The 21,194-nt window shown below is 41.6% G+C and overlaps 2 protein-coding genes and 8 non-coding genes across 10 annotated transcripts in view; 3 read left to right on the plus strand and 7 right to left on the minus strand.

Annotated features, from left to right (window-relative positions):
• Positions 1 to 4,653, plus strand: part of LOC112569077 (fasciclin-2-like) — a 31,136-nt gene extending 26,483 nt beyond the window's left edge. Inside the window, exons 9-12 of the mRNA XM_025246740.1 lie at positions 1,862 to 2,008; positions 2,201 to 2,328; positions 2,757 to 2,961; positions 3,125 to 4,653. Coding sequence (XP_025102525.1) covers positions 1,862 to 2,008; positions 2,201 to 2,328; positions 2,757 to 2,961; positions 3,125 to 3,357 — 713 coding nt within the window. The 3' untranslated portion in view covers positions 3,358 to 4,653. The remainder of the gene's footprint in view (positions 1 to 1,861; positions 2,009 to 2,200; positions 2,329 to 2,756; positions 2,962 to 3,124) is intronic.
• Positions 4,654 to 5,809: 1,156 nt separating this feature from the next.
• On the minus strand, positions 5,810 to 20,664 carry LOC112569629. The gene is made up of 11 exons (XM_025247470.1): positions 20,543 to 20,664; positions 19,012 to 19,108; positions 17,875 to 17,996; positions 17,344 to 17,507; positions 16,904 to 17,047; positions 16,429 to 16,576; positions 16,171 to 16,188; positions 7,511 to 7,583; positions 7,051 to 7,169; positions 6,528 to 6,563; positions 5,810 to 6,251 (listed from the first exon to the last, which is right to left on the minus strand). Exons 1-11 carry the CDS (start codon positions 20,631 to 20,633, stop codon positions 6,034 to 6,036), a joined length of 1,230 nt encoding a protein of 409 aa, XP_025103255.1. The 5' UTR covers positions 20,634 to 20,664; the 3' UTR covers positions 5,810 to 6,033.
• On the minus strand, positions 8,297 to 8,415 carry LOC112569718. Its single transcript, XR_003100525.1, has one exon. It is a non-coding gene; the product is annotated as a 5S ribosomal RNA (ribosomal RNA).
• LOC112569711 lies at positions 8,965 to 9,128 on the minus strand. The gene has a single exon (XR_003100519.1). It is a non-coding gene; the product is annotated as a U1 spliceosomal RNA (small nuclear RNA).
• On the minus strand, positions 9,735 to 9,853 carry LOC112569717. The gene has a single exon (XR_003100524.1). It is a non-coding gene; the product is annotated as a 5S ribosomal RNA (ribosomal RNA).
• On the minus strand, positions 10,382 to 10,545 carry LOC112569714. The gene has a single exon (XR_003100522.1). It is a non-coding gene; the product is annotated as a U1 spliceosomal RNA (small nuclear RNA).
• LOC112569701 lies at positions 12,219 to 12,337 on the minus strand. Its single transcript, XR_003100512.1, has one exon. It is a non-coding gene; the product is annotated as a 5S ribosomal RNA (ribosomal RNA).
• On the minus strand, positions 12,882 to 13,045 carry LOC112569712. The gene has a single exon (XR_003100520.1). It is a non-coding gene; the product is annotated as a U1 spliceosomal RNA (small nuclear RNA).
• LOC112569703 lies at positions 13,904 to 14,022 on the plus strand. Its single transcript, XR_003100514.1, has one exon. It is a non-coding gene; the product is annotated as a 5S ribosomal RNA (ribosomal RNA).
• On the plus strand, positions 14,612 to 14,775 carry LOC112569713. Its single transcript, XR_003100521.1, has one exon. It is a non-coding gene; the product is annotated as a U1 spliceosomal RNA (small nuclear RNA).
• Positions 20,665 to 21,194: the final 530 nt, after the last annotated feature.

Consider the following 21,194-nt stretch of genomic DNA (forward strand, 5'->3'; position numbering starts at 1 on the left):
TTTTGCCCTCGAGAACGACTTACTTTCGCTTCATAGCTACGGCATTGGAAGAGGGTGCTGAGGTCTGCCAATGGTGGCCAAGCTTACCTCAGACTTGTGAGTTTGATACAACGAAAGGGAACCGGAAGGATGTTTGAGAAATCATGCCAATGTTGTATGAAAGTTGCTCCTGCCAACAGCGACCAGACCTGTCTATCTCCACCTCGGATCAGAAGACTGGGGAACATGAGTGGACAAGGACACAGAGCCCATCATTACTGGAGAAAATGAAAATTGATCAATGACAGAGAATCAGACATTAACCAATACTAGAGAAGGCCAAATCTTTGATCAATAGCAGAGAATGAGAAATCATTGATCACACTAGAATGAGACAATATAGAACAGAAGCAAGAAACAACACAGTGTAGGGCAACAGCAGGACATTGGTGAGCAGTCACCAACAACACAAGGCTGACCAGCAGGGGACAAGAGTTACAACACAAATAACAAACAGAAACAACACAAATAACAAACCGAAACAACACAACATTGATCAATGGCAGAAAATCGTGCAACATTGATCACCAGTAGAAAACAGCAACAGTGATCAATAGCCCAACACTTTCCTAGAAGCGCGTTCGGTGTTGAAATAGGTTTAAAAAAATTAAATTACCAACAAGTTAATTTTCGCCGAACATTTTAGAGCCTCCTAGAAATTTGAAAAAAAAAAAAAGCTGATTGCACTTTCGTCTGCTGTTGAAACTTCTTGTATGCTTTGAGCTCAGTGTCAGTGACATTTTCATTTGTATCCAGTCTCAAAATAATTCATGATTTCCATAAGGAGTGTAGAGGCAAAGGCACAGTAGTCCCATGTCCACAAGAGCTCTGATGTAAGTGGTTCATTGTGTCTAAGCGGACAAGGGGAGCTTACCGTGGCTAGTCATCGTCATAGACTTCATGACTATGGCCCAGGAGCCCAGGATACACACACAAGCTACAGCATCTCATCATAGTGTGTTGTATACTTCTTGGTTTCTTGATCTTTAACTTGTACCCGGGGTGTTCTGTGGAGGTAGACACGACAGTTGATTGATTAAGGTGAGGTTTTAGTGGGGTCAAAGGTCATGTGATGAGAAGGGAACTACCATCCACACTTTGTATTGCTGGATATGTTGAAGGACTAATGTGGGTTCCAGCAACCCACCCCACCATATCTCTGATTTTTTTTTTTTTTTTTTTTTTTTTTTTTTTTTTTTTTTTGCTTTGGATTATCTACTTTCTGATCTTTTGTGATATTTGTGTTTTGTTTGTTGCTTGTCTAAGACTTCTCATCCCGCCACACCCGCTGTTATCATTCTCCTGAGCATCCAAATGGTTCCTAATGTAGAGAAGATAAATCACAGTACAACACTGTGTGCACCCGACATGTGCAGCAACGACACGCCACTCAAACAAACATCAGAGTTGTTGTCCTTGCGACATGTTCACAGAGTACAGCAAAGACATGTATACAAACATCAACTGAACTCTTGCTTAGCCAGTCGACTCACGGCAAGGGATGTAAAATAATAATACAACATACACACTGCAATGGGAAAAATGTTATATATATATATAAGTACAGCAAATTAGGACACAAAAATATGTTGCCTTCCAGGCAGCATACTGCAGAAAGAATGAGAGAGAGAGAAGACGGGAGGTGGGAAGAGAACGAGATAGACATTACCTTCCAATTTTCATGACACTGGAATCCAAAGGTCAGCTGATCAATACAGAATATTTCTGTTCATTCAGAGTTACATTTGCGATGAGTTTAAAACATATTTCGTGTTGTATGTAAAAACAATGTAAACATGTTGTTTACTTGACATGTTCCCAGCTATCACGCCTCGAACAAGCGAAACGAATCAGAAGTGGAACCTGACCGGCCTGCAGCCAGGCCACACCTACAGACTTGTCATGCACCTGTCCAACACCCTGGCCAACAGCAAGGCCACAGTGCTGACCACTACTCTCCCGCTTCATGGTAAGTGAGCATCGTGTTTGCTGGGAGGGGGCATCACGTGACAGCAACTGTGTGTGCTAGGAGAATAACACGAGAAATAAGGTAAGTATGTGTGTGTGTGTAGGTAAGTATGTGTGTATGGCAAGTAGTGAATTTAATTACTAATTGCTGGTCTACACAGTTACCAAAGTTTTTTCTCTATTTGTTACACAGCCGCTCCAGATCCAGTCCAGTTCGTTTCTCCACCCCAGGGGGACTATCCTCGAGCCTATGTCCTCCGCTGGCTAGCCCCCGTCACACACGGCGCACCTTTGAGCAACTACACCCTGAGCTATGCTGCTGTAAGGGTCACTGAGTTCTTTGGACACATCATCCACTTTAGGATGTGAAGAAAATGTGTATCTGCTAGTGGCATCAGAACTCTTTTTCTTTTTTCATTTATTCACGGATGCGCAGGCGCGCGTGTGTGTGCGTGCGTGCGACTGAGAGAGAGGGAGCGTGTGTTTAAAGAAATTATTTTGTCCATACTATGTGTAGTGGCGATGTTAGGTGGGTAAACGATGATTGTGGAGAAGGTGGTAGCCATCATTAAGACATGTTCTTCGCGAAATGTCACTTGGCAAAATAAATTCTTATCCCAGCATGCAACAGGAATTACAATCATCATATAACAAGTATTGTTCACGTAAATTGCAAAATACTTCAGAAAATACACAAAACAAATAATGTAACTGTTTCCAAAACTAATGACACTGAATTATTGTCAAAGGTCGCCGTGCGGGAAGGCGAGGATGGTGTTCGAGTGGAGAGAGTGATCGGCCCGGAACACCCGGTGACAGTGCAGCGGATGGCGAAGACGTTGGTGATATCCGGGTTGTCGGAGAACACCTTCTACCGCGTCAACATGACGGCGCACAACAACGTGGGGGCCTCAGCGCCCTCTATCTTCATCTTCAGGACCGGCAACGACACAGGTATGCGATGAGCTCAGGCTCCTACCCGGGAGATGCTGGTCATTCTAACCACCGGGGTTCGTTGTAGCGAATTTTTCTAGACAATGTACCCCGGGTGTATTGTCCTACTGACGACTGAGTGGATGAGAGAATATTTCTGAATTGAACACTACTCTGTCTGCAGCTCATGGAGAGAGACACCAGGACATCGCCGACAGACCGGAAGTCCATTACTCACGGTTGCCTCCAGACACGAGGAATTCACAGGTGCAGGTGGAGGAGACCATACAGCCCGGCACCTCCCTGGGGCAGGAAAACTCCTCCAGCAGAACTTTGCCCCGCACCATTACCCCGATCCTCCTTGCATATCTTGCCCTCCTTTTATCCACCTGCCTGACACGTGACAGACCTGCCTGACACCGCCTTCTCACCTGGGTGTGCAGTTCCAGACGTTCTGCCAAAGTTCACTGACATGCAGGATATATTTATTCCATGGAGTTTTCTTTTCAAAAAAAAAACAACATTGTGCATTGTGATGTCCTTTCTTACGGCGATTTCCTTTTGGCGACCTGGGATATGTTACAGTTTTCTCGCATCTGTAAACCAACAACGAATGGAAGCAATATCTCCCACCTGTGCGGAATGGAGCGAATATTTGTGAGCTTTTGTGAGGGTTGATGGCTGTGAGGTAGGTCTACGTGATTGTGCGGACTGACGCCTGTAAGAACCACGTGACATGTGGATTGACACCTGTAACGGTTACGTGATGGTGGCACTGACACCCGTGGAGCTGCTTGGTGCACCTGCAATAGAAAGTATGCAGCGAGAGGATATCTCGGTACCCGTGAATGTGATAACGCCTGAGACAAAGACCCACTCACCTACCCGACTACGAGTGGTCCGTCTTCGGCATTTACTATCGCTGTTATCTGAAGTAACAGTCGCACCCGGATAAGACAAACATTTCAGTTACTGTAACTGATTTGTAGATAAAATTAAGAGAGAAAAATTCGTTTGGACATAATTTGTTTTGTTGTGAGCTGTGTTTACTGTCATCTACTGTTCACAACATGTCTCCAGAAAAGAAGACCCTTACTTACCCCTGTTCGTTTTATCCGGGTTCGATTGTATATTATGGTTGTTGACATACAGATCGAGGTCTCATTTCTTCAAGCACTAACACTAAAACATTTGCAATGAGAAGATAATAATTTCTTCTTAGAGTTGTAGTTGTACTGCGAAAGCTGTGTTGTGTAGGTAGGGCTCAGTTGACAGTCGTCGGTGTTACTGCCCAGTGAACAAGTCTGATGCTAGAGTAGATAGTTGACATCTGTAAGCTAGTACACAAATCTTTAACATAGACTTTGTAAAGTTGTTATTATGTTGGCTTCATAAGCTAAGTTGTTATATTGACTGGCTAGTCCACGTGGCAATACTTGTGTAATGTTTTCTCTACCAGATGAGTTTCGAACATTGACCAGCATCTGCCATCCACCACATTATTCAACATACAATTCACGTTATTTAGTTGTTGTTTATTTTTTACTTAGGTCACTCAAGATGTTTTCTACTTGTGCAAAGAAACGCATATAAACTGAGCTCTGTTTACTGTTTTGTCGAGTGTCCTCTGTGGTTGGTCGTTAGTTTGTTGCATGTCCTATAGTCATGATTGCATAATCTCTAGTAAGATTACACCTTCGTCATGTTTGCAAAGAGCAGTTTCATACTTTCCGCGCTTGCTTGTATGAGTAAATGTACATGCGTTTGTGTATCCTCGCATGTTCACACGTGCATTCTAATTTCACAGTAAACACACTCACAAGACATGGAATCGTCTCTCACACACACAATCGACCTTTCTATTTGATCAGTCAACTTATTTTCTTTTTCTTTTTTTAGATCCTGTGTTCTATGTATATATTTAACTGTTTTCTGTGTAATATACACAAATACTTATAATAATTATATGTGTGTATGCGTTTGTGTACATAGTATTTTTTCTGCAAATCGCGCTGGTAACCCAAATGATGACTTAGTCTGTTTATTGGGTTGCAAACTCCAGATATACAAACTTTGATGAGTGAAGAGTTTTAGGAAAAGATGAGGTTGGTAAATTGGTGATGCGAAGGTTGTGTGAGATGTCTGGACCGTAGACAATACAAACATCACACGTGTACATCACACGTGCAACTGTCTGCCACACGATCGCCATTTTGTCATCACCGTACAACTGCTCCCAGTCATCTGTTATCAGCACAGTTATCAGGCAGGGTTGAAGGGGCAGATGGCATTGAAGTCGATTTATGCTTGTGTTTTAGAATGTAAGCCTCTTTTTTAAAAACAAAAAATTTCCCTAATTAGTCATGATCTGATACGATATTTCCTATGCTATGGGATATGGAATATCAAGGTATGCAGTTCTGAAGAATTAAAAAAAAATTTACCAAAATCTTTTTCACCAATTTACGATTAAACAGAAGCTGTAGATGTAAAGAATGCAGTGTTCTGGTTCTTTTTGCAGATCGTAGGTACAACAAAATCCGTAGGATTGTAGAATTTCCAAAACATTTTCTCACAAAGTGCGTTTGGACTGAAGCGCCATATTGGAAAAAAGTCACTTCTAAAGCCTTGCCCACAACCACTTGACAAGTGTATGTAAAATTAATCAACAATTGCAATAAAGACAGAGTGACATATTCTACCTGTATTAGTGTGCTTGCTGCTAATTAGTCACTCTCCTATATTCTCTTAGTTTTTAGCACTTATATAAACTCCTATGAATGAAACAAATGCAGCCAGATGAATTTATTAAATTTTGATTTTATTGCACAAAAAATCATAGACTATTAAATTCAATAATAATTACTTTCACTTATATGCTAATAATTTATTATATGCATCCAAAGGTGTATACTGATTAAATTGGCTACAAAATCACAAATAATTTCACTCAGACAAGAGTTGCTGTATGTGTAGATGTTAGTCGCCCTCCAGCTCTCAAGTGTTTCTGTCAGGTATACGCCATCAAATATTTTAACTGCATCCCTCAACTGTCATCAACAGTCTGCTGCTGACAGGTTGTGAATACCGCGGCTACACTTGTGCTCTACGCGACACGTGACTCGTGCTGCACGTGGATGACCTGTACTCGCACTGACCTTTCCTCGCGTCATACTCCAGTTGTTCCGGACATGCGCGGACGTACAGGTAGCCGCTGCTGCAGGTGCTAAAGTGATGGCAGCTGCCACAGTACTGGTAGTTACTGCTGGCAACATTCAGACAGTCGATCTCCTCAAACATGCACGATCCAGCTGAAATAATATACATCATCCGGCTAACAAGGAAAATAATTAAACAAGAAATACTTAATGAGTTATTTTTTCTGTAATTATGGACTTTATTTACGCCGACTTATTTACATCTGTGCAACATGCAGCACAACACTGTCACAGAACAGTTCACCGATTTCTTTTCGCTGTTCTATCATGCTAAATTGTTTAATCGTAAACAACAATATTTGAAATTGTAATCATTTTTAATTTTGGTATATTGCAGTAAAACGCCGTTATACAAATGCATGTACTTACAAATATTTACAAACGGAACCGTAGTAGTATTTCGTTCTGAAATAAAAAGCAAAATTTCAATAGGATATATTGTGATTTCGTGGGACAACCAAGAAACAAAGAAAGTGCTCAATGACCATTGTGTAAAATGAGTGTTATTATTATTATGTAAGGACAACTCATGCATGGGAGTAATCCTGTCAGTCAGCAGCATGCTTCTCTCCCATTTCTCTCTTTGTAGGGGCGGGGATGCAAAGTGGGTTGGGTGAAAGAGAATTTCATAATTAAATTTTGCAAAAACATGGCAATCACAGGTAGATGTAATTTTTATGATGTGAACATAAAACGTAAAAGAAGTTCATCCTGAAGCTTATAGATAGTCATGACACAGTAAAATCGTTTCCCATTATTTCCGAGGTATCAAAAAAGAAATCCTGTGTATTTTTTCTATGTTTATCTATGTTGCTCATAAAAAAACGACAACAACACCAAAGTTCATTGGCTACAGTCGTGAGAGTATGCGACTTTTTCTTTGTGAACTCACCGATACAGGGTGGGAAGCCTCTGGCGCTGATCTCATCGCTCTCTTCATTACACGAGTAATGAATGGCCGGCCCTTTGTTTTCAAACACAAGATTTCCAAGGCAGAATGCAGTGCACACTCTACAATAAAGATAAACAAAAATTAAACAAGATTAGGTCGTGTTGTAAGGATGAGAGGAGAATCATTCTAATTTGTTACGACAGTTGCGAGACTGCTCTTATATAAACTAATTCTATGAACACGAAATTACTTTTTGGGCGAGGATGATTTCTTTTGTATACCATAACAGTGATAACTAGTATTTATAAATATCTAGGAGGAAACAAACAATAGGATCGTGAACCGTCACATACTAGTTTGACTTTGATATAGTAGTAATAATTTTGATAACATATTGCAGAACATTTGGTATTAGAACGACTTTTATCAAAAGCTAGAAATATTTCTTGTTGATGCTTACTGTCGAGATACATTGCCCTCACAGCTCACAGCTCCTTTGTCGGGTGGAAACGGCACTTTGCACCTTCCTTCTTCTGAAATGAAAGTATTTCGCTTATTGAACATCTTCATATTCCTCTATATTTCATATCCGAGAAATAATATACAGTATATGCCACAGTCGTCTCGCTGGGCCATAATTTATTTCATCTGTCATCAGTTTTAGGAAGAGGAGCAGCCACCGATGTTGTTTCCCATTCACTGCAAAGGGTTTACGCCGAGCGCAGTGCTGATGGCGGCGGTCGTGACGTAACGCCTGTAACCTTTACCCTCAGCGTCCATCCCACCGTTGATTGCGCGCTTGTACGAAACGAGTGTTCCAACGCTACAGTTCAACAACCACGAGGCTCTACCCCACGCTACGTCCACTTCAAACTGTAGACCAAGTTTATTGTGTGGTCAATACGAAGTGGTGTAACCATGTCACCAGATTACAAGTTTTTCTTGTTTTTATTTATGCTCGCTAAACATCCTCCGCAATCACGGCCTCGCGCTTAATAAGGGCACTACCGCAAACATACAGTAAATAACTATCATTTCAATGCAAAACTGTATAAGTAAAAACAAAAAAACCGAGAGGAAAATAGCGAATGAAACTACAGATTAAAAAAAAGAGAGAGAGAGAAAGAGAGCAAGAAAGCAGTTTGCCAAAATCACCCACAAGACGCTTGGAAATGATGATGGAACAACAGGTAAAAGTTTATGTTACTAAAGAGGAAAAACTATAAAATAAAGAAATGAAAAAGTTTGCCTACAGCACCCGGTGTTCCCAGGCGGTCACCCATCCAAGTACTAACCGGGCCCGACGTTGTTTAACTTCGGTGATCGGACGAGAACCGGTGTGTTCAACGTGGTATGGCCGTAGGCGAGAGATGATTGTTTACAAAACTCTATAAAATAATCTGTAGATTACCTTGCATAGAGACCTCGCTTGGTTCTACAGAATTTCGTGAGAATAAACTGCACGAGGCAGCCCCTAGAGCCCAGATACTCACGAGGTTAGCCAGTACGACCAACGACCAACCACTGCTCCACCCCGACCAACACCACCTGTCCATGGAGACAACAACCCTCGCACCTAGGAACCGCTGACGCAGTCTCACCATAAGCGCCAACGACAACCACTTCAGACAACACACCCACGGCCTATGGATGTTCCCCACAAGCAGAGGAAACACGTGATCACTTGGGTAGATACACCGAGGTCATCTTGTCCGAAGACGATGTGTCATAGCAAGAAGACTGTTTGTGCCACGAGACTATACCCACGATTCTAGAGACGAGGATTACCAACCTCCCACCGCATTTATCGTCTCTCAACCAACCGAGATCAAATCCATCAATATGGAACGAGACCACGTGACAGGTGAGGGGGTTTTCTTAGCTAGGGCTGATCTGACATTTGATTGGCTTTTGCAGGGGATAGCGCGAACGCAGTCCCCCTTACGCACAAATTACGCACTCGAGTCACCCGCATTTGGGGTGATCGCAGGGGTCAACCCGCCCGCAGTGCAATGGACAGGCCTCGCCCTGGGAAGACCCCCTTGGTGATCAGGGTACCTCCCGTGCCAGGTAAGTATGATTGAAGATGCTGTGTTCACCGGACCTCACAAACTATTTGTGGGCTATTCAGTGGTGCTCTATGGCGTCTTGTGTATATAGTTTTTCTTCTTTCAATACTTTTGTTTAGTTACAAAACTCTATATTTGAAAACAGAATGCAATGCTGAATGATTTCTTTTATTTCATTTAAGATTGTAGCAAAATCAGGGTTTTATGCCTCAAATAGTGCAACATCAAAAGTTTAGATAGCTGCAGTCTTCCCGCCATTAGAATATTAGGGTTATCTCCCTTGCTCAGACCGCTACAGCAGTCAGACCAAAGACGTCACCACGGTGTAGTAACCAGTTCCTCAACTCTTATGTTGGCGGTATATAAAAAGGTAGCTTTTTCAATCCAAGTGAATTATTTAAGTTACTATCTACCTCTTGGTAATAGCGTATAAAACTACAGATGAAAAAAAAAAAGAGGAAGAGAGCAAGAAAACAGATTGCCAGCATAATAACAAAACAAAACAAAACAAAACAAAACAAAACAAAAAAACACTTGGAAATGGTGATGGGAACAACAGGTAAATGTTTATGCTACTAAAGAAGAAGAACTATAAAATAACGAAATGAAAAGGTTTGCCTACAGCACCAGGTGTTCCCAGGCGGTCACCCATCCAAGTACTAACCGGGCCCGACGTTGCTTTACTTCGGTGATCGGACGAGAACCGGTGTGTTCAACGTGGTATGGCCGTAGGCGAGAGATGATTGTTTACAAAACTCTATAAAATAATCTGTAGATTACCTTGCATTGAGACCTCGCTTGGTTCTACAGAATTTCATGAGAATAAACTGCACGACACAGCCCCTAGAGCCCAGATACTCACGATGTTAGCCAGTACGACCAACGCCTGACACCAGCTCCACCCCGAACAACACCACCTGTCCATGGAGACAACAACCCGCGCACCTAGGAACCGCTGACGCAGTCTCACCATAAGCGCCAACGACAACCACTTCAGACAACACACCCACGGCCTATGGATGTTCCCGACAAGCAGAGAAAACATGTGATCACTTGGGTAGATACACCGAGGTGTCCGAAGACGATGTGTCATGGCAAGAAGACTGTTTATCCATGATTCCAGAGAGGAGGACTGCCAACCTCCCACCGCATTTATCGTCTCTGAACCAACGAAGCAGAAATCCATGGCGACGGGATGAGGCCATGTGACGGTTCAGCGGATTTTCTTGGCTACGACTAATCTGACATTTGATTGGCTTTTGCAGGGGATAGCGCGAACGCAGTCCCCCTTACGCACAAATTACGCACTCGAGTCACCCGCATTTGGGGTGATCGCAGGGGTCAACCCGCCCGCAGTGCAATGGACAGGCCTCGCCCTGGGAGGACCCCCTTAGTGATCAGGGTGCCTCCTGTGCCAGGTAAGTATGATTGACCATGCTGAGTTCACCGCCCCTCACAAACTATTTGTGGACTATACAGTGGTGATCTATGGCGTCTTGTATATATAGTTTTTCTTCTTTCAATACTTTTGTTTAGTTACAAAACTCTATATTTGAAAACAGATTTCATTGCTGAATGATTTTTTTTATTTCATTTGACGATTTTGATAATAAGTATGGCTTAAATGCCTCAAATAAAGGTAAAAGGAGAAAAGTTTAGATAGCTGCAATCTTCCCGCCATTAGAATATTAGGGTTACCTCCCCTGCTTAGACCTCTACAGCAGTCAGACCAACGACGTCACAGCGGTGTAGCTACTAGTTCCTCAACTCTTATCAGTGTTATGTTGGCAGTTAAGAAAAAGGTCGTTTTTTCAATCCAAGTGTATCATTTAACTTACTATCTACCTCTTGGTAATAGCGTATGAAACTACAGATTAGGAGAGTGATGTCCCTTCGCTGTCTGGCTCGAGAGGACTAGAGCTCTCAGTATTTGTTGTTGTCTGTTAACCTGTTGTGAGTTTCGTTCATATTATTTGTTACATGCTTCTTCGTCTTACTATTCAATTTGATCTGCTTGTCTGCGGACTTATTGGTTCAGCTACGGCCTTCTGTTGTCCCATCGAAAGCCAGCGTCTTCGTAACGGCTTCTTCTCGCCATTCGTCAGTGAAAAGATTCCTACTGTGTAGACCTACGCTGTACAATCTGGGAACTGGCCTCCATCTACCATTTGCGATTATCGTTGTGATTGTTGATTTGGTGCTCTTAAAAAAAGAAAGAAACAAAACAAAAACACTCTAGTAATCTATATTTTGTGATATTCTATTCTAAGGAAGCTTACACCAGTCCTCGGCAATTCATAAAGCGCCAGATCAAATCATATCTGCAGTAAGGTACGGTTTCTTGTGCCATTCGTCGCATGGCTTTGTGGACTAGCGATCTCTACACAAATATTTTCTCCACTTCCATCACTTGCACATTTGACAGTTTGCCATCTTGAACCGCTTCGTTACATTTTGGATTCAGGATCAACGTGTATCAGCAGCGTGGACTAAAACCTTCTGAGGTCTTGTGAACTGTTGTACACGGCCTTGGTGTTGAGGCGACGCCTCTGCCAGCAATCTGTGTGTGCATGCCGGACTCTGGAAGTTTCCATGGCTGTCCAGTCCATTAGACACTCAACTGGTTTGAGAACCGACGTCCGCAGCTGCCCCATGTGCTGACACTGCCCTCATGGCGGCTTCAAATCCCAGCTATCAACACTTTTCTCTATTATAGTTGCGTGCGTGTGTGTGTGGATTGGGGGCGGGGACTGCATGTGTGCATTTCAATGTGTGTGTGTGTGTTATACATGCTTGTCGGATTGGTACAGCGCGTTGAGCAGACTTGGGAATAGCGCCATGTAAACATCTATTATTATTATTTTATTATTTTTTATTTTGTCTTTGCTGCGCACTGAGCATTCTTTTGAATGGATACCTGCGCATTATAAACAAACATCATCATCATTAAAAAAAAAAAAAAAGAAGGAAGAGAGCAAGAAAACAGATTGCCAACATCACCGAAAAAAAAAACACCACTTGGAAATAGTGATGGGATCAACAGGTAAAAGTTTATGTTACTAAAGAGGAAAAACTATAAAATAAAGAAATGAAAAGGTTTGCCTACAGCACCCGGTGTTCCCAGGCGGTCACCCATCCAAGTACTAACCGGGCCCGACGTTGCTTTACTTCGGTGATCGGACGAGAACCGGTGTGTTCAACGTGGTATGGCCGTAGACGAGCGACTAGAGTTTAGGAAACTCTATAAAATTATCTGTAGACTACCTTGCATAGAGACAACGTGGGCTTACAGAATTTCATGAGAATAAACTGCACGAGAAAGCCCCTAGAGCCCAGATACTCATAAGGTGAGCCAGTACGACCAACGCCTGACACCTGCTCCACCCCGAACCACACCACCTGTCCATGGAGACAGCAACCCGCGCACCTACGAACCGCTGTCTCACCATAAGCGCCAGCGACAACCACTTTAGACAACACACCCACGGCCTATGGATGCTCCCCACAAGCAGACAGAGAAAACACGCGATCACTTGGGTAGATGCACCGAGGTCATGTTGTCCGAAGTCATGTGTCATAGCAAGAAGACTGTTTGTGCCACGAGACCATACCAATGATTCCAGAGACGAGGATTACCAACCCCCCACCACATTTATCGTCTGTGAAGCAACCGAGCACAAATCCATCACGATGGAATGAAGCCATGTGACGGGTGAGTGGGGTCTCTTAGCTAGGACTCTTCTGACATTTGATTGGCTTTTGCAGGGGATAGCGCGAACGCAGTCCCCCTTACGCACAAATTACGCACTCGAGTCACCCGCATTTGGGGTGATCGCAGGGGTCAACCCGCCCGCAGTGCAATGGACAGGCCTCGCCCTGGGAAGACCCCCTTGGTGATCAGGGTACCTCCCGTGCCAGGTAAGTATGATTCATTGTGCAGTGTTCACCGTCCCTCACAAACTATTTGTGGGCTATTCAGTGGTGCTCTAAGGCGTCTTATATATATACAGTTTTCTTCTTTCAATACTTTTGTTTAGTAACTCTATATTTCAAAACAGAATGCATTGCTGAATGATTTCTTTATTTCATTTGAAGATTTTGACAATAAATATGGCTTAAATGCCTCAAATAAAGGTAAAACGAGAAAAGTTTAGATAACTGCAATCTTCCCGCCATTAGAATATTAGGGTTATCTACCTTGCCACGACGTCATAGCGCGGTGTAGTCATTATAGTTCCTCAACTCTTATATATTGGCGGTAAATAGAAAGGTAGTTTTTTCACTATAAGTGAATTATTTACCTTACTATCTACCTCTTGGTCTATTTGAAGCAATAAAGTTAGATAAAATATTGGACAAGTTCCAATTATTTCAAAAGTGTTTGTGACGAGGGAGGGTTTGTGGACTTTCACTAAGCCAAAAGCACAAGAAAAATCACATAAAAAATCAAATATACTATATCTGCCAGTACAAGGTGTATGTTGTGTGTGACTTATGTTGCACTCTGTGTTTGACACAACAGACTGGCTTGTGCATTCTATTATTATTTTATTTTTGCGCTGATTTTCTTCTTTCTTAAAAATAAATCCGTTGTTCTGTTGTTGATCGTGGAATTTGTGCATGTGACGGCCTGTAGCACACTTAGAGTTTTTGCTATGTGTTTCTGTGCCAAGTTGTAAACGTTAAGAACTTACTTCTGAGGAATGTGAGTATGCGCTTTACAAATTTTGCATTTATTATTATAATTAGTTTTTTTTATAAACTTTTCTAAACAACAATTCCTCGCCTACGGCCACACCACGTTGAACACACCGGTTCTCGTCCGATCACCGAAGTCAAGCGACGTCGGGCCTGGTTAGTACTTGGATGGGTGACCGCCTGGGAACACCGGGTGCTGTAGGCAAAAGTTTTTCATTTCTTTATTTTATAGTTTTTCCTCTTTAGTAACATAAACTTTTACCTGTTGTTCCCATCACCATTTCGAAGTGGTTTTTTTTTTTCGATGATGTTGGCAATCTGTTTTCTTGCTCTCTTCCTCTTTTTTTTTAACCTGTAGTTTCATACGCTAGTACCAAGAGGTAGATAGTAAGGTAAATAATTCACTTGGAGTGAAACAACGACCTTTTTCTTAACCGCCAACATAAGAGTTGAGGAACTGGTTACTACACCGCTGTGACGTCGTTGGTCTGACTCCTGTAGAGGTCTAAGCAGGGGAGGTAACCCTAATATTCTAATGGCGGGAAGATTCCAGTTATCTAGACTTTTCTCGTTTTCCCTTTATTTGAGGCATTTAAGCCATATTTATTGTCGTACACTTCAAATGAAATAACGAAATCATTCAGCAATACAATCTGTTTTCAAATATATAGTTTTCTAACTAAACAAAAGTATTGAAAGAAGAAAACTGTATATATATATACAAGACGCCATAGAGCACCACTGAATAGCCCACAAATAGTTTGTGAGGGGCGGTGAACACAGCCTGATCAATCATACTTACCTGGCACGGGAGGTACCCTGATCACCAAGGGGGTCTTCCCAGGGCGAGGCCTGTCCATTGCACTGCGGGCGGGTTGACCCCTGCGATCACCCCAAATGCGGGTGACTCGAGTGCGTAATTTGTGCGTAAGGGGGACTGCGTTCGCGCTATCCCCTGCAAAAGCCAATCAAATGTCAAAACAGTTCTAGCCAAGCGAACCCAGGCACATGGCCTCATTCTTTCGCGATGGTTGGTTCAGAGACGATAAATGCGGTGGGACGTTGGTAATCCTCGTCTCTGGAATCATGGATAAAGTCTCGTGGCACAAACAGTCTTATTGCCATGACACATCGTCTTCGGTGCATCTACCCAAGTGATCACATGTTTCCTCTGTCTGCTTGTGGGGAACATCCATAGGCCGTGGGTGTGTTGTCCGTAGTGGTTGTCGTTGGCGCTTATGGTGATACTGCGTCAGCGGTTCCTAGGTGCGCTGGTTGTTGTCTCCATGGACAGGTGAAGTCGAAGGATGTAGAAGTAAAAGAGTAATGGGCTGTTATGGGTTAATTTAGCAAACATGCGCTTTGCTAGAAGTGGACAAGAACGACAGTCCCCATCGGGTCACATTTCAAGTACATATACAGTGATACCTCGGTTCTCGAACGCCTTGACTTTCGACCAAATCGGTATTCGACCAGGAAATTCGAGAAAATTTTGTCTTGGAATCCGAACAAATATTTGGAACTCGAACATCCGAACGTCCGAGATGAGCCGAGTTGAGCCGAATGGCGTTCATTCTGCCCAGCGCGCCTTGCTTGCGTCATCAGTGTGAGTGCAGAGAGAGAGAGAGTGACGTTTTGTGGAGAGAGTCATGAAATGTGTGCAAAATGGGCAGAATCGCAAATTTTTGAACAACATCACCCTGATAAAGTGGTAGCAAATAGAACAGTTAACATTTTTAATGACAATGTTATGTCCACTTTCCGCAAAATTTTGCAAAGGAGAAAAAAACAGAAAACAATTGACAAATTCTTCCGTAAAGAAATCAGACAAGCAACTGCAGAGCAAGATTCTGATTCTCCTCAGCAAAAGATACAGAGAACAGAAACACCCGAAGAGCAGTTACCCTCTGTTTTTATTGAAGAGGACTCTCCTTCAAAACAATAAAAACTCATGTTTTTCTACATATTATATACAAATTAGGCCAGTAAATAGGCATTTTCTGGGGCTTGGAACGAATTAATCCAGTTTCCATTATTTCCTATGGGTTTCATTGCTTCGGTTCTCGAACAATTTGGTTCTCGACCGTCTTCCCGGAACGAATTATGTTCGAGAACCGAGGTATCACTGTATATGTTTACAAGAGGTGTCGATGTATAAAAGTAAATCCTTACAAGTCTGCTGTTAATGCTTGTGTAAACATAAACCTGTCCCCAGACAAATGAGATACCATCTGTGGATCAAATTATAATTAAGGACGCAGGTGGGGAGTGGGGTACTCACGTTATCTAAGAAAGAAAGAAGTGAAACTAAGCATCATATAGATAAATTACCGGGTAACAAAGATCGACCAACCTGATGATGGGGTCACATCTGAAATAAAAGACCAACGGAGCTTAAATCTCAATACCGTTAGAACGTTTATACCAGAATAGTTTAAATCATGAGTGATGAATACGATTTTGAAAACGTTTTCCAAAATACTTTGATCATATGGAAACAATGAAAAAATAATTTAAATAGTCAGACATCTTTAGTTTCGTCTCTAAATTACGTATAAGTTTGTTTATGAGGATTAAGTGTTATCACTATGAAAAAACAACAAATGTTGACCTTCTGTGCTGGAGCAGCCACGGATGTCGATCTTGAGGGCGATGTGGTTTTCCCAGGACAGAGGGTTCAGACGAATGTAGCGAGCGGTTAAAGGTTGGGTCAGCAGTATTGTACGATCTGTTTGACTGTCCACATTGCCTGAGAAAAACTAAACATTGCCGATTTGTTGAAAAACTATTTACACTTCTTGTTCACGTCTATAAATTATTTGTTTTTTTGTGTAAATCATATTTTTGAAACATTATATGTTTGTATTCCTTCTATTTTTGGCACATTATTTTATATAAATATAGTTCAGGAACATTCTATTTTACATAAATAGTAGTTTGGATCATTAAAATTTTATGTAAATTCTGATTTCGAACATTATCTTTTATAAAACTTATCATTTGGGAATAATATCTTTTTATGCAAAATAAGTTTTTTCAGAACATCACATTTTGTATTCAAGTTATTTGTTGGAAACATGCTCTACCTTATCCACGATGTTGTCTTCAGAGTAGGGATGCCAACGGATGTTGTCGTCGCTGTGTAGCAGTCGAAATAACGACACGTAGCTTCCTGCTTCATCTCCACGGATGACAATATGGGTCACGTGATAAGCTTTACCTAAGTCGATCTGAAATAAAAAAGGAAACCTCAGAATACATTACTGAAGACTAAGACAGTAAAATGTCATATTAACTGTTAATAAATGTCATATTAACTGTTATTAAAGCTTCGATTAAAATACAAAACCCCACGTTTAGGTTTGAGTTATATCCTATAGGTTTCCGTGTTTGTTCTTAAAGAGATTTCAGCTACAGTTTTTTTTTCTATTAAAAAAAGTAATTACTTAATTTCCTACTCATATAGACAGGAATGAAGCAGAGCAAAAGGAAAGGAAAGGAAGAGTATGTTGTAGACATACAGCACCTGAATAAACTGTGTGATATCGTCTTCAGACGGTCTCCAGGCTCCCTCCCGGGAGAACAGTGCTGCTGCTGGACCGAAGACTACCCCGGGTAGAGAGGAAGACGCAGTGAAATTTTGGAGTTCATTGGTGTCGTTTCCCATAAGAAGTCTTTGCAAGCAGGGTTCTTAAATGGAGAACATTATATTGTGTATCATGGCAACATTCTGTCGGTCATCGCCATCGTGTAAGCTATCAACATGTTTGTGAGAAACTGTTATAATCAACACACACAGACTTCGCAAAATCAGTTAACCCTTTGTTTGATTCATGCTCCTTTATTGTAAAATATCCATTTTCATGTTCAAGCCAGATAAATATTCCAAATGTGAGCAAAATGTCTTAAGCGGCATTTCATTTACAATTGTTAGGTAAATGAGTTAGTTCTACCATTAGGTGGAAACAGAAACAATAGGAAACTATCACAAACATATATAAAGCTTTGAACATAATTTTTTTTTTTCGACAGGAAAGTGGAAATAACGGATTCTTACTGATGCAGGTAAGCTTTGCCACATCGCCCTCCCACTGACCGCTGGTTTTGTTGCATCTCTTTGTCACAACACGCTGCCCGGACTCAAAGGAAAACCCTTCCAAACATGTTGCCGTGCACTCCCTGACCAGATAAACACCTTGCATCACTACTACAGCATGAACATTCATGAATGTCAGATTTTAAGGTTTTTTTTAAAACATACATACAGCGCAGCTGGAATTCCCGATATATATATATATACTGTATATATATAATTATATAATTCAGTCAGAAAGTAAGGTGTAAACTTAAAACTACAGAGAAATTATCAAAAAGAATAATCGGAAAAAAGAAGCTTTTTAAAGTCCAATTTATTCATTCTGGCGAAGTGATTGTTCATGGAGCCAGCATTTGACAACAGTTAAGTATATACACGTATATTCGTTTTCTTTCGAAAACAAATGATCAATAAACCGAAAGGCACAAAGTCGATTGTTTAAAATAAAGTCTAATTTTTTTATGGAATCTACTACTCTAGGATTATAAGTACAAAAGAAACGGTGTGTGCCAAACAGCTCCATACTGTTATATCTGTTCAGTTTATTTGTTATGTCCAAACAATGTTGTGTTCGCTGACGGTGAATTGTAATCACGTTCGCCGCCATATTTAATTTACTCCACGTGGCAGAAATAATGGGTTTGTGAGGCCCTTCGATCAGTTGGTAATTCAATTTGTGCAGCCCTACCCTGAGTCCATGAATTCTGTTGAGATAAACATCTGCATCTAGAGGTGGGTACATCAACCACCCCACATACGTCAACGAAGCGGAAGCCGCACGTGCACGTGACCTCAAGCCATCGTTGAGAGGAATTGAATCACGTGACCAGCACTAATTATCCCCCTGGGCGTTCATTTCTTACCTTTCTTACCAGCAGATCTACATCAACTCCGATTGACGTACTTATAGAACAATAATTCGATGTTTTATGTTTATATATATATATTGAAAAAATCTAATTCACATCAGATACTCTCATTTCAATCCAAAATCATTACTGCTCAATTTTTTAACTTCCTAAAGCACTGAAATTCTCGACTGATTCATGAATGACATAATTTGTTGCTATAATGAGAGAATGGTCAAAGGTAGCTCACAGGGAGGTGCCGTTTAGCAAACATTTGATGACACCATTGACTGGGGTGAGTGGTGCAGGGCATTCAGTCCTCCTGTCCACAGCAGCTGCTGCAACGACTGAAATAAGACAGAGGGATCAGCACCTGCAGAATCATCTAACACAAAAACAGACACATATTAATAAATAAAAATATATTGAAGTGATCATTTGCTATTTGTGCAGCTAGAATGGCAGTGTTGCAGATTTCAGGAAAAATTCTGGTGGACGGAAATGGAAACGAAAAAGACTAACTATAATCAGTACACATCATCATGCGCATTAACAGCTTATGCTAATTAAAAAAACGCTGGATACATTTATTTATTGTGTGGTAAATAATGGCTGGAAATTCTGGGCAAAGATATCATCATCATCTCACTGTCTTTCATTTCTCCACCGCCAAAATGTAAACGTTTTAGCGAGCTTACAACGACCGAGCTGCATGGATTACAATGAGGCTGCTGACACTGACTGTGAATTAAGACATCAACAGGTTTTTTCTCTATCCTTCTCTCACTTCCCCCCTTTCATCCATGAGCTCTATCTCTCTTTTTTTTCCCCTCAGCGGTTTGCTGTCTGGCCGGATGGCGTCTTCCTACAAACACGAGAGGAATTTTAATGAAACTTATCTCCGAGTACTGATGTACAGCCACATTTCAAAGTCACCTACCCCGGGTTGTACCCAGCACAGCTGTAATCTCAGTAGCTTTTCTCACAAGATATCGGAGTGTCACACACTTCCTTAATGTAGAGGAGAACCAACGATCGACATATACAATCTGTAGCGGAAAGGAGTGTGTGCAATTTTCTTAATTTCAGATTCTTTTATCCGAAAAGTCCATTCGCACTCCCTAATGCTCACTCTGCGTCTGTGTTTGAAAGTAGTGTTAGTATTATCATTTTCAAGTTATCTAAACCTAGCACCAGGCAGTTCTTTTACCTAAAAACATGATGACCGCGAGAGATCGATTTGAAATCATTACTACTTGAAAACGATTTACTATCGGAATTGATATAATGAATGACGATGAATCACAATAAAAAACAAGTCACCAGGGACGAAATTAATAACCATACCTTCTCCAACAAATAAGTTATGGTATTGTCAAAAGTGAAAAGGACTTGACTATTTTACTAATTAGTGGATAGTGTGGAGTACTGTTTTTTCTCTAATGTAGCTATAATACTGTGATGATAATCTTAATGTTGAAGACAAAGAACAACTCCCCTCAAAAAAAAAAAAAACAACAACAAAAAACCAAAAAAAACAAACAACAAACGAACAAACAAACAGCAACAACAAACAAAAACGAAACAAAACTGCTGTACAGACTGGAAAGTGTTGCTCTTCATTTCAATGTATACCGGACTGTTTGGATACCCTGAATAACTTCTTTTTAAACTTGAAAAAACAACCCAACCAGACAAGGGCATCATACATATTATTATTCTCTCGCCATAAGCGACATATGGATGTCATAACTACGACAGGCTAGACAAGGTTTACTTACACAGTACCAGCAGAACGATCATGGCGATGAAATGAACGGTCGACATCAGTTTGACGTGGAGTCGTCTGCCTCTGCTGTAGTAATGGCTCATGCAACATGGCGGCCATGTCTGTGTCGTTAGGAGGTGAAACTATGCAGACGATCCCCAGGTCCGTTGGAAGATGTAATGGGTCCGGGGATTTGAGGGAATACTTAATTAACAAACGTCCACTTTGCACTGGTTTTAAGGCACGCACGCTTTTTATTTTAAAAAAAAGGTCGTCTCCTAATCTTTTTAGGTAGTTGGGAGTGAGTGAGCTGATTTTCTCGGGGCCAGGTTTACTCTTGAGGTTGGTGCCCATCTCCTCCCCCCTCGCTGCCTTACCCTGCTCAGCCCTCTGTGGAGTCAGGTACCCAAACTTGCTGCGCTACTGGAGCATCTAACCGTCCAGCATCTGGGTTTGAACGGCAGTGCTCTAGTCATAGCCATTAGGCTATCCGCTGTGTATGCGTGCATGCAAATCTGGAGAGAAAGAGAGAGACGGAGAGGATGAGGATTGGTGTTTTACGCCGAGTCAAAAACTAAAGATATATCACGGCAAGGCAGCCAGCACTGTAAACAGATGCCACATACAGAGAAAGAACAGAGTGCCTGAGACGAGAGCTGAACCCA

Source organism: Pomacea canaliculata, linkage group LG7 (genome assembly GCF_003073045.1).
Source record: "Pomacea canaliculata isolate SZHN2017 linkage group LG7, ASM307304v1, whole genome shotgun sequence".
NCBI classification, from domain to species: domain Eukaryota; kingdom Metazoa; phylum Mollusca; class Gastropoda; order Architaenioglossa; family Ampullariidae; genus Pomacea; species Pomacea canaliculata.

Bases quoted from the DNA above. Each gene is read 5' to 3' on its own strand.
- LOC112569629 (XM_025247470.1), bottom strand. From the start codon at position 20,633: ATGAGCCATTACTACAGCAGAGGCAGACGACTCCACGTCAAACTGATG. The intron at 17,508-17,874 runs GTAAGAATCCGT...TCTCCATTTAAG, and splicing joins GGCAAAGCTTACCTGCATCA to AACCCTGCTTGCAAAGACTT. The intron at 16,577-16,903 runs GTAGAGCATGTT...GGCAATGTTTAG, and splicing joins AAGACAACATCGTGGATAAG to TTTTTCTCAGGCAATGTGGA.